The sequence below is a fragment of the Dreissena polymorpha genome, chromosome 8 (assembly GCF_020536995.1).
Source record: "Dreissena polymorpha isolate Duluth1 chromosome 8, UMN_Dpol_1.0, whole genome shotgun sequence".
Classification (NCBI taxonomy): domain Eukaryota; kingdom Metazoa; phylum Mollusca; class Bivalvia; order Myida; family Dreissenidae; genus Dreissena; species Dreissena polymorpha.
In genome coordinates this window covers 38,929,896-38,943,784 of record NC_068362.1, presented here as the reverse complement: position 1 = coordinate 38,943,784, position 13,889 = coordinate 38,929,896, and the positions used below count along the sequence as shown (strand labels likewise).

At 33.8% G+C, this 13,889-nt stretch overlaps 1 protein-coding gene across 1 annotated transcript in view; it reads right to left on the bottom strand.

Moving 5' to 3' along the window:
• Positions 1 to 9,810, bottom strand: part of LOC127843221 (uncharacterized) — a 55,207-nt gene extending 45,397 nt beyond the window's left edge. Inside the window, exons 1-2 of the mRNA XM_052373083.1 lie at positions 9,749 to 9,810; positions 3,422 to 3,508 (exon numbers count right to left, since the gene is read on the bottom strand). Coding sequence (XP_052229043.1) covers positions 3,422 to 3,505 — 84 coding nt within the window. The 5' untranslated portion in view covers positions 3,506 to 3,508; positions 9,749 to 9,810. The remainder of the gene's footprint in view (positions 1 to 3,421; positions 3,509 to 9,748) is intronic.
• Between the last annotated feature and the right edge of the window lie 4,079 nt (positions 9,811 to 13,889).

The following is a 13,889-nucleotide window of genomic DNA, read 5'->3' as shown; positions in this document are numbered from 1 at the left end:
AATAAAGTGTGATTCAGCGATGATTTATTAATCCATAAATGTAAATGAACATATAAAAATAACAAGTTTTAAAACCAGACGACCTTTTTAAGGTGTGGTGACGTTTTTAAAAGGAAAAATCGATGTATTATGAAATATGAGCAATTATCCTACCAATGAAATCGCTAATGACATCAAAGAATTGCGTTGAACATGAACACTGTGTTGCATTCACAAAGTCATCGGATTATTGTCGATCTAATCAATAAGTCTGCATTGTTGCAAAAGTGATGGAGCCAATGCCAAGGAGGTGGTGCTAATTTCAGGAGGTGGCACACTTGCACGTTTTCAGCTATTTTAATATTTCGTGCAGACCATACACTGTTTGTGTGGTATTACAGGTTAAGTGTTCGATCTTCTTTTCTTTATTTGATCATAACGAAATATAATCGAAAATAAGATAAATGCCTTGCACATATATTTCAAAGATTTCTGTAATTTAATATGCTATAAAACGGGAAAGTCCATTATAATAATTTAGCATAGTATAATAAAAAAGTTTAACAAATAAAGACGGAGCTATCCTATTTTTTGGAGATGTTAGTGGGAACAAACGACATATTTTAGATTTAATAAGATTCGTTGAGATTTGCCATTAAGTGAATTAAGCGTGTTTCTTATATATTAACACCTAGTTTATTTAAGATTGTGTATGTGTTCTGTTTAGATAAGGGTTAGTGTTTTCACGTTCACAAATTAGGAAAACGGAACGTTATATATCAAATGAAAGCAACGTATGATTCATATATTGTGCATTTGCGCTACCTCAAGTCAGCTTCTTGGCATTGATTCCATTTCTTTTTTAAAAATATACATTTCTATTAGATCTGCAAGAATCCAATGTGTTTAAGTACGCAGCAACTACTATGTTGAACGCATCGTTTGATGTCGTAAGCGAATTGCTTGGGTTGATATTTACACGTCACATAGACAAAAGACATCGATTTGCGTTCAAAAACTCCATCATGCCACAACTTATAAAGGTCCTCAAGTTTCCATATGGTTTTCGATTGTATGTTTTGATACATGTGTCGATGAATGAATCTTCGCTGAATCGCACTACATTGCCCGATTTGTAAAAAAATGATACATATGTGGCAAAAAATAAAACCTACTTGCCCTGAATAATTATCCTTGAAGTTTCAAAACATCCGGTCCTTAGCGCCACATTGGAAGTATAGTTGGCTCATTTATTAATACATCGCAAAAATGAGGTGGCGCCCGTGATAAAATCCTCGTGTACTAGATCAATGTAAAAAGCATAACGCTTTTGTTGTGTTATGCTGGAGTCTTATATTAACGATATTTAATACTATCACAGTTTTTGGACCATGAGGATGCAGTAAAACGTATCATTGTACATGTTTTTAATGGTGTAATATTTCAGTCTTACGAGGCTGTTAGCAGAAGAGCTATAATGTGTAAATTGAGTGAAATGTGTAAAATACTTTTATTTACTTCGATTGTGATGTTGTTTAGTTTGTAAAACAAATCAAACGTGTAAAACATATAGGTCGTATTGTTTTAACGTTAGCTTCGACAAATGGACACGATAATAGTATTTTAGTTATTGGACTCCTGTTTTAACAAGTATTACCAATATATGCAAGTTGAATGGTGACATTTTTAACCAACGGTTAGACGGCTTCTGTGTAGTATTCATGACTACACGTGCATGTTTGTGAATTATAAAGGGCTAATTGTCAGTATAGGCTAATCAGAAAACTGGTTTAAGCCCCCAATGTACTTATAATCAAATAATAATAACTAATTGATTTTTTTAACTCAACAACCTGCGTTGGAAGTCATGAGGACTATGACAAGCATTCTTTAAACAAGAAGCAACGTGTTCTTTAAAATAATTAATGAGACCTTTATTTGGTTCAATATCCTAGCATGCGTAGTTCGAACAGAACGTGTATCTTCTCGTCTAATGAATTATTTATAACATAAATATTACACTCCTTAGACGGTGAAACAGCCTATTGTCTACTATAGGAAGGTTATTTTAACCGACGACTTAAAATACTTTGTATCACCCTTTGTGTGGTAACATGTGTTTTTTATAATTTAATTTTTATCGTAAAGGACAACCAAACAAATCATTTCTTAAATATGAAGTTGTACACCGCGTTGATTTAAAAAGGTTATTAACTTCGCGTTAAAATCTGAAATGAAACGAGCGTCAAACAGTTGATGAGTACTTTGCTGAGAACATTGGGCGTATTTTTAAATGTAAAACGATAAACGTGATAAATATATGGCTTATTCATAATTGAGCAGTGGCGAAACATTTGGTTGCACTGGATTGACTTCGAAAATAACGACTTTCTGTGTGGCGTGATAGTTTTTTCTTAGACTTAGATACCTCCGAAAATATTTTGTATCAGCGTTGTCTATAAGTGTTTTGGAAAGTAATATGGATTATATGGTACATATTTGAAGCATGAATATCATTACATAATACCTTATGATCAGTATGAACGCTTATATGATGGGGTATGTTTTCTTGCTTGAAATTGTTGTTACACTTGATAGAAAATTGCATGTTCGGACGCTTAAGGTAAGTTTAAAGTTTCAAAACGTTCAATTTGGGTGTTTACGTAGTTCTATGTTTTTCTCCACGTGATTGTGATATTATAAAATGTCACATGCAACATAAGGCCATTTCGCATCGTTCGTTTAGAGGAAACGTTCATGGTATGTCACGTGAGGAATAATTGTATACTTTGTCATTAGAACAGTCACCACATTTCTTCATATAAAAGTCTTTCAAAACGTATAATAAGACATTAATGATACTGTTAAGTGAATGCGCGTGCTCTTCACCTTTTATAGTTAGATGCGGGCTATCTGGGCTTATACCATTTTGTTTGTTTGACTAAATCAATCGACTATACATCAACATCAGATTAACTCATGTTTAGTCCTTTAATAACGCATCATGTTCAATTTCATTCCATCGATAAACTTTTGTTAATAAGCCAACAGACAATAGCTTTTTTACTTATGATTGTCATTTTATTCTTCGGATCAGTGCTTCAAATCAGCGTAAGGTGTTGACGAAATACATTAATCTAAACACGATGTAATGGAGACGCCTAACATTGAGTGTCAAATGAAATGCAATCTAAACTGATATCATTAAGACAGCGACAAGAATCTGCATTTGCATACTCTCAGTGTTACAAATATAAGACACACATCAAATTGACAAACGACAAAGGTTCACTGATTTCAAACTATAATTAAGTATCAAAAAATCGTTTTAAATAACTGCTGCAAAAGTTTGTCCTGCGGTAGTAGTACAAAGTTGTCTGTTTTGGCCTCGGAACATTTATATGATACACATAGCCATTGAGACACGTTTCTCATGTCTTACCTGATCATGACGTTCGGCGCGTCTTTTATATATTTCGTTCCATTCTGGGTTTGACTCTTTCCGTCCTTTGGATTTGTCCGCCATCTTCTGGAATCATATGAAGTGTCCCGTAAATGTTGACCAAACATTCAATTATTAATGACTCTCGTTATGAAAAAAATGCCATACTGCGGTATACATTTATTAATTCACTTCACAAGAAGCTTTATATAGATTATTTATTGAGCCTAACATTTGGTTCAAGCGCAGAATATATATAGTACACATTGAAAGTGCATTTTCTTATTAAACTATCATTATCAGTTAGATAAATATTTCACCCCAAAATCGGTGATACAACGATAGCAAACTTGAAGATAGTTATGTCAACCAAGGGTTAAAAAAAAGATTGTTGTATTACCAACTATGGGATATGTTAGTTATTTTATTACACACACTCTTTGCTTTATTTAACAATGATTATGCAACGGTTTTATCAGGCTGTAGTGCTTTGAATAATGGCGAAACCTGTGCAGCTTTATTTGACGCGTCTTATTTTACCAGATGGCGTCGTGTAATTTGTTTGCACCGCCTTGATTTTAATACGTTGTACATTTTAGAAATCCAAAATGGTACGTGCGATAAACAATGAATTGGTACAGTGTTGATACAAAGTGTTTGTGTTTTTTTATTTATGCAAAACAACGCAATAATGATGTGTCTTCTTTATATAAATAAAATAGAGAAGTGTACTAATTTCAAATGGCCTTTTTGTTCTTTCAATTGACTATTCAATGGTAATCGCATAATGACCGATGCTGCATGCATTAATGGTACTATTGTACATTATGCTTTCTTGCCAAAAAATCTAACCGTTTCTGTTATACTGAATTCTATGGTGCACACATGAATAATATGACATATACAATCATTTTTTTACTCTACAATTCACAGGTACAGTACAGCTCTTGTAAGAATCGCCGCGGACACAGGTCCGCGATGATCGTCATGTCAGGCCACCGCGGACGTAATTTACTTCGGCAAAAAACACAACAGGCATTCGTCCACCGTTGCCCGCGGTGACGATCCGCGGCGTTACACCGTGACCTTAACTATTTAATCTCAAAGTTAATTTTAAATATCCAAACATGTATGCAGGCCCGTAGGCAGGGTTTTGAAAATGGGGTGCGAATATTCCCTATAATTTTTTGAAAATGAAAAGTAAAATCCTGCATTCTGGTGACGTTTTATCTGTATTTAGAGACTGAAGTTATATAGCATTTTTATATGAAATTTCACTTTCGATGACCATAATCAGTGACTGATGGACATAAATATGATATTACATACAGGAATTCCCGCCTACCGTTTTTCAATAACCACCTTTTGCGATCAGTCACGGAAATACACTATTATGTACGGTGTTAACACGACAATAGTATGCGCGAACACACTTTGTTTACATATGCAACAACACATTAATAGAATGTAAAATCAACAATAAGAACAGTATCAAATATCATTATTTATTGAAATCTTGATAAATTTGGTGTATTTTACAATTCCAAAATTCTACCATTCTTAAATCAAGCAAATTAAAAGAAAATATTTGACTTTTTTCCTAAACAAGTGTTTGTCTGCTAAAAATTATAGTACCAGAGGCCTCGCATTGCTAATAGTACATTGCACAACAAACACTGATGAACAAAACTTGGTCTTCTCTAATATGCATCAATACTAAACAGAAATCAAAATTGAATAACTGGTTACTTTTATTTTTTTCTTACTATTTTTAACCATTTAGTTATCTATTTCTAAACGAATGTCAGACACATATAACGAATAAGGCTACATAAAGACCCTATAACCACAAACTGCTGGCCCTATGGCCTCAAAGTCCTTTACAAAAAGATGGACTTATTTGCCCATTATGCTCACGATCCGACGCAGTTAATAAACATTAAACGTTAACGTCCACCTGATCATATGTTATAACGTTTTAAATTCATTTTATATACGGTTTAAGAGTAGGGAATATTTTCAAGTGTCAAGTTTGACATAATTAAAACATTGTGGAAATTTCTGTATGTGGAGCTATCTTGGAAATAACTTCATCGAGAAATTAGTTGTATGGTGACCTGTCGGTAGCTTATTGAATCCAGCATTATTGTTACGCTTAAATACGAAGACTCTTTGCTTTCCGGGGAAAAAAGATATAACTTTTTTTGGTGTCGAATAAAGTTGGCTGCAACTTGTAGTACACATTTTTTACTCATCAACAAATATTGGGTGCGAACGCACCTAACGCACCCCCCCCCCCTGGCTACGGGAATGGTATGTATCTTTCGAATATAAAGATATCAAAGCGCATGTTATTATAATAATAACTATCATTATTATTATCATTATCATTATTATTTTTTATACATGTAACACACATTCAATGGAACCGGGACCAAATTTTAAAATGATATAGCGTCGCTTCATTGTGAATCCCGCCGTTAATTCAAAATTAAAATAATTAAAATATCAGCATACACAATATTAGGCGTATTTCACAAATTCATATTCTGAAGTGTTAAGCTATCTAGCATGGCGATCTTTATCGAGAAATAATTACGTAACCACGCCGGACTAACATATTAAATGAAATATTTTATTTTTAAAAGGTTCGTTTTCCGTATATTAGCATAATTATATATTTTTATATTTTGGGTTCTCATCAAAATGTCAATTTATTTAAGTTAGGCCATCTTGGAAAATATGCTTTTTTAAATCGATTAGTCTTATATCTCTGTAAATGCGACATGCTAGCAAAATATAGTGCTCGTTTTCTATAACATTAAGATTGCACAATTTACATTTTCTGTTGTCTCGTGAAATATATCTATAGCGACCTCTTTCTGTTTTTAATCTATGAGATGTTACTCGTAATTTTGTGTGAGCTATTTAATGTTTTGGAACTTTAATAATATCTAGATATGTATGTTTGTAAACCAAAGTTGTCTTTAAAGCAGTAGTCTCAAATTTATCTTGGGGAATTATTTATTTATTATACCCGAGCTGTTTACAATTTGCCACAGAATAGGGCAATTTTCTGCTCTCATAGCATTTAGCATGATGTATACCAACACAATATAATTGTTCACCTGAATTTAATACTTTATTAACAATGCTATTGCAACTTTATTGGCAATTCTTCTGAGAATGAAGACGCGGTAAATTGTACGTTTTCCTTTCTTGTAACCAAATTGAAATTTTGACACTTTTGTTATCGTCGCACCATTTAATGAGTCTATAATAAAACTTAAGAGTATATTGTTTATGGTTATTCCCGGCAATTGTTGGCAAGATTATTTATATAGGACCGCCACCTTTAAGTTCATGCTTTTTCTTATTTCATGGTGTCCAGCCTACATATGGGCATCTAAATTTGCTTATCAGGTGCTAAATGAACCCGTGGCAATGCGAGTCGCTAAGATAAGGAATTGTCCAGATGGTAACTAACATGCTAGTTGTTACATCTCAGATGGTAAACGAAATCACGATCATGAAACGTAACGGCATGCTTTATTAAAGTATTCATATACGTGTAAAATAAGCTAGAATAAGATGGAATCAGGATGCTGTTGTAGTGGTATTAATAATTTTAGTAAAGGTTTTTCATAATTTGTCTTAATGAGTTACTAATTTCGCACATGTTATCAATATCAGGTGTTTTTTTAAACACAACAAAGCAATTCTATATCATAGAGAAATTTAAAATTAATGAAAGTTATTTTTTTCACCTCGAACAATACAAAAGTATACATGTATGTTATATTTTTTCATAATGAACTTTTTCTCGATTGAACTTTTCTTATAACAAACTTCCACCGTGATCCGCCGTGCGTCCACCGCGATCCGCGATAAGTCCACGGGGTTCTGCGGCGACTTCTTACTGTGATAGTGTCCGTTGCGTTTATATGAGGACGACAGAAACCGCCGAGAAAACACAACGAACAAGAAACAATATCGCCGCGATTGTCTGCTCGTGTGCGTGTTTGTCCGCGATGGCGGCGCGGAATTTGAAAATCCGCGTGAGCTGCACTGTATATAACACACATTTGTACATGAACATTAAGTTTAGCAATATGACACCATTCGCTTGATTCGTTACGATAGCGAATAGCTTGATAAGTTTTACACATTATGTCTTTTATTAATGGGATTAATGTTAAAACTGATATATGTTAATGTATATGTAACGTTATTGATTTATTTTTAATACGAAAACATATGGATTCCAAAAACCCAATAACAAGTCATAGTTCTATGTACTTAACGATGGCTGTGATCAACTGGGGTCAATACTGGTTACTCTCAAACCATGCCACTGTCATATTATGGTTAGAAATTGTAGGTGGAATATGTGGGTTTACCTTATATAAGAAATATTGAAAATTTTATCAAAAGGGCCAGTAAACATGACAGTCACAAAGTGCACATATGTTCAAATAAGCTTATCGATGAGGGAGAGATTAAAGAATAGTATAGTTGACACAAGGCCGGGTATGTTTGTATTGGTCAGGCAAAAGTGTTTATTCAGTTAAATCTCTCATCAAAAGGTCGGATAAAGCTTGTTAAATTTTGGGTGGTTTGTTTATCCCGTTCCCAAGGCTTCATTGATTCAGTATCTTAAGTAATCTATCCAATCAGAAATAAGAACGCATAGAACACTGACCAATGGGATTCTTAGTAATCCAGCCAACCGGCTTATTTAGAATACTGACCAATGGGACTCATAACTGAGTTTCACGGGGCTAATGTTAGAGGGGAATAGTCAGTTAGCGTTGGAAGCATACGGATCGAGAAAGATACAATCATGTAGCTATCGGACTGTATTTTTATAACCGAAAATATTAAGTATGTTAGACATTAAATTGGACTAGAAACTGATACATGGTGTTGTTGAATATTTTATCCTACATTATGCAGAGAAATCAACATAATAGAGAGGGGCCGACTTGTCCCATGCGTGGCACGAGAAAATGGTAGTTAATGCAAATCTCGTCATCTTGGCAATACGCGCATGACGAGATATCGAATGATAGGCTACACACCGGTAATTTAAGAGTAATGAACGTTGTTAGTAACTATGCGTCGTCCATGAACTATGAACGATTACGTGACACCACAACTAAATTAAGGGAAAGGTATATTATAGCATCTTGATGTCAATCATTAAATGTTTCAAAACATAATGTTTAAGAACACATATTAAGGTTTTCTCTCCCCCGTGATCCTGTTTGCAAAGAAAACTGTGCTATACATAATAGTCAATAATTCAACTGTTTGTGCTACCTATCTGAACTACGGTATAGCTAAACAAAACCATTTCTGTGCAGAAGTGTGGTTAGTTACGCGTAATCCTTGTGCGTGTCCTTTATAACCGGTCAATTACCCCCCCCCCCCCCCTGTGGTTCTTAGTAATTGCCATATTATACTTTAACCACATACACAAAAGTATCGTTATACATATATCTAATTCACGTTCCTCTCGTGACCATATCGAAGCGATAAAACATAGAATTGACAAAGTATAATACGATTTACAATTAACACACGATCGATAGTCCCATCTTACGATCTTAACACATTTAATCAGACTATATCTTGAATATTCCGTCAGGGACAATATTACTGTCCACGAAGAAATCTTAGTTTATAGATAAAATACGAAGCAGAATGAATTATAACTAAATAAAGAATTACTAAACGATACTTGGTATCATTGCAAAATGTATACGATTAAACATGCGATGAACCCTCGAAAAACTAAAGAACAAAACACAAATTAACTCGTTTCTATAAAATCTATAATTATCACACAGTTTCATAATTCTTTGAGTTTGAGCATTTGTATACGGAGAATATCGTAGATAAACCTTATATGTGGTGAAACAGAAGATACATATCGTTATTGTTTCACTTTTCCTATTGATCTTGATAACATAATATAGCTATATGATATTGTGTCGGACTTTCGACCCATTGCAGTTTTACTATTTCTCTTCGGTCTTTAACACGAAACAAATTAAAAAAAAAACTGTCTTGTATCTAGAAGTTTCCATTGCCTTAAGTATTATATTGTCTCCGACCATTCTATTGATACAAGTCTACTTCATCTTTTTCAAACTGTATGTTAAATATATCACCAAGCATACGCTCAATTATTGCAAAGCTCTACTGTACTAATATTTTTTAAGCAATACTACATTCCTTTACTATTATCTTTCAAATAAGCAGGTACTGTATATTGGATCGATTTCATTTAGTTAATAAAACATAATTGTATAATGTAATTACCTTAAAGTTCTTCAGCCGGTTGGTAACACCATTTCTTCATATTAAATTAGCAGGCTATTACCTAGTTACAGACGAGAAAATAAGTATTAGCCAAAGGGTTTATTCTACAATGTATCGAAATGCATACAATTAATAAAACATATAACATCTTCGCAAATTTTAATGAATCTTTAAACGTATAATGTTGTTTTTTTAATTTGAAACTTTATTAAATGTAGCATAAACAATTTTTGTGATGCTTGAATTTATATTTGATCAAATAAACATTGTATAAATTAATTCGGGACTTAAATGGCACTGTTCTGGAATCTTAATTCAAACGAATAAAATGTAATGGTTATGTTCTAGCGTGTTGATGTAATACAATTAAAGTTGTACCTTAAATATGTTTGAGACTCATAAAACATGAACTGTTATAAATTACAGTGTAATATATACATGTTATACTACGACATAAACATTTTAATTTTTATTCTGAAACAAATAAAGTATAAATAAAAACTTGTCTTTAATCAATATACTTACCCCGTCAGTGTTCAGTGTCGTTGTGTCTGCCAGGGGGCGTACATGTGGACGTTGGACCATCAAATGATTATGATCAATGAATCACGTGATAATTCACGATATCAGCACACACGCGAATGTTCTACTAATTGCCCGTGTTAATTAAGTAAAACTAACAATGACTTTCGGTATCGAAGATTATAATGATTTAAATGATGCAAACACAAGTGTAGTCGCATGGTTATTGCCGTTTATAACTACTTAAATTTGTAAGATAATAGTGTCAAACTTCGCAGCAAAACGTATTGATACGAAGAACTGAAAATATTTGCATTTTTTTGTAATAATGTTTTAGACAAAAATGACAGTCATATAAAATTGATAGTTTGACACGTATCATCATTTAAAGACAACGCAATCTTAAGGCATGTACATGGTAAATGAATATCATCTCAAATCATTTGAATTAAAGACAAAGTTTTATTTCATAACAAGAGACCGATTTAGCAACTCACATGTATTCTTTATTCGCAATTACTGGTATGTAAATGAAGATTTCTGCTGTGATCGTGACGTGTTAATTTGCTTTCACTTTACATTATTATTATTATTATTATTATTCTTTTCTTCTTCTTCTTCTTCTTCTTCTTCTTCTTCTTCTTCTTCTTCTTCTTCTTCTTCTTCTTCTTCTTCTTCTTCTTCTTCTTCGTTTTATTATTATTATTATTAGTAGTAGTAGTAGTAGTAGTAGTAGTAGTAGTATTTGTATTAGTATTATTTTATGATTATTACTTTCATAACTACATAGTGCAATTTAATATAAATAATATATATAAAGGGGTGTTAGGGGCACATGGTTGACAAAAGTCAATGGATGCTTATTTGCATGTTGACAAACCTTAACATTATAGTCAATAAACTGAACACATACAAAATAAAAAACACGATTAAACTCAAAAACAAATCAGATCAAAAATACACTATCTATCCACTACATTTAGAACAGAGCATCAAGTATTATCGTACAATTATTATACTGAGATCGCCACCTTAGAACGGTTAATTACTACAAAACATGATGGTTTTAAACCTGTTTAGGGCTAGCAGAACCTCACACTAACCTTCCATTGTATCACACAGCAAAGGTCGTCTAAAACACAATTAACATGTACCTAGCCAAAGTGAAAATGAAAACAAAAAATGTCGTAACATGACAGTGATTCAAAAACTACGTATATGACTGAGTGTTATCCTAAGTGTCTGAAATCTATCATAATGATAGAACAGGGTATATGGTTAAATGTATTAGTATATACAAATATTCATTTTAAAATCAATCAATCAATCACGTTAGCAATGTTTCAACTTAAAACTGTCCAACAAACAAGACAATAAATTCGATAACAAAAAACACACACAAAAGCATGCTGAAATATGAACTGATATAAATATTAAATGAATTTGTAAAAAAAAATCATACTTACATTTAATTAGACGGTTATAGAAAATTTTCAACACACCAAGTTTTAAAAAGAACTTAGCACAAAATGAAGAACTTGTGTCTCTTTAGTGCTACGCTGAATGCAAACATGGTCAGTAATATCAGAATGAATGATCAAATGAGCCTTGTTCTGAGAAAACTGGGCTTAATGCATGTGTTTAAAGTGTCGTCCCAGATTAGCCTGTGCAGTCCGTACAGGTTTATCAGAGACGACACTTTCCGCCTTACTTGGATTTTTGCTAAGAAGAGACTTCCTTTAAACGAAAAATGTCAGTAAAGCGGAAAGTGTCGTCCCTGATTAGCCTGTGTGTACTGCACAGGCTAATCTGGGACGACACTTTACCCACATGCATTATGCCCAGTTTTCTTAGAACACGACTCAAATGATAATCTGGCATTGAAACAATAAATGATTATGATTGGGCAAAACTGTAATTTAATCAGCTTTAATTAGTGATTGCACTTCGGACAAGGGACAGAATTTCCAGAAACGTAAATGCATATTAAATAACAATTGAGATAATACATTTAGACAATAACACACGGCAGAGCTGGGCCGGACGTCTATAATCGGCCCGCTGCCGTCATAACGGCCAGAGGGCCAACAAAACTAACATGCTTCCGGGAGCGGGATAGAACAAGGGAAACGTATGAGTTTGGATTGTGGTCCCATACCGGGCAGGTGAGGTTTCCTCCGGGTACTCCGGATTCCCACACAGCCAGCGAACTACGGAGGTTTGTTCCTTATATAACAATGGTCAGGAGCCCAGGTGATATAGACTAAACTATGGCACTTGACGACGCGCCGCCTCGATTAAATGGATTAGACTTGTATAACTGACTCTAGCAAGTTGCTGTCAATAATGTCAGCACGATAACAAACACATGAATTTGCCACTCTTTATTACACGCCGGGTATGCGAATACTTCGTTGACGGATGGCACTTCACTAACAGAGAACAACAAACGCCACGCGCGAGAGGTAAGTTCCTCTGTTTTATTTAAAGTTATATCATAAAGATTAGTTTTTAAGACAAGACACATGGTCGAGTTGATAAATGGTGTATCCTTTTGTATTGGGAATACACAATTTCACGGAAGAATGGTACAGTTTTGCCCAAAAAATAGAAAATTCGATCGGAAAACAGCATAAACTGGATGAACAGTAAACATTTTAACAAAATAAAACTACTTAGAATTATTGCAAGAAATTGCTTGCTATTCCAGCATGTAGAGTAATCACTGTGCTTCAAATACTGAAATTTTGATAGTATTCAATGAAATATAAACAAAGATAGTGCATGTTGTAATAGGTGGCATACATAAAGTTGCAGGCACTTTGTTTACCGATAAAGGGCACTTCAGATTACGGAGACTTTCAACAAAGCGGGCACTCTAATAACTGAGTTTTATCTTCTACCTTAAATGCATTTATTTATATTATGGCTATTCATACGAAACATTTTGAAAATATATTTTTCAAAAATCACATTACTATTTATTTATACTATGTTTATTATAATTGCAATTTTCAAACTAGTGACCACAAAATCAATAGGGGTCATCTGCGAGTCATGATCAATGTACCTATGAAGTTTTATGATACTAGGCCCAAGCGTTCTTGAGTTATCGTCTGACAACCACCTGGTGGACGGACCGACAGACAGACCGACCGACAGACCGACGGACCGACAGACCGACAGACCGACATGAGCAAAGCAATATACCCCCTCTTCTTCGAAGGGGGGCATAATAAGATAATATTTATTATTAAATAAATGTGTACATAATGAACTTGTTTTTTATTGGTAACTTGAGATTCAGAGAAATGAAAATACAACGGATAGTGCGGATCAACACAATCGTGTTTAATTTTACTTATAGCAGGGCTCTAGATAACGTTAGTGAAGGGGTCTTTATGAGGCAAATACACATTTGTTCTTCATAAAATCCTATGTCGGTTGTGCTTATTTGAATCGCATCATCAAGACGATACTTATGCGTAGCAACAAAATTAAAAAGAGAATGGTAAAACTCCCTTAATTTTGAGCCCTGCTTATAGGGAGCACTTACCTTTACGCAACGCTAACGTTTGCTCGAAGTGCGATTCACCCGACCCTAAATAACTGTATTGGT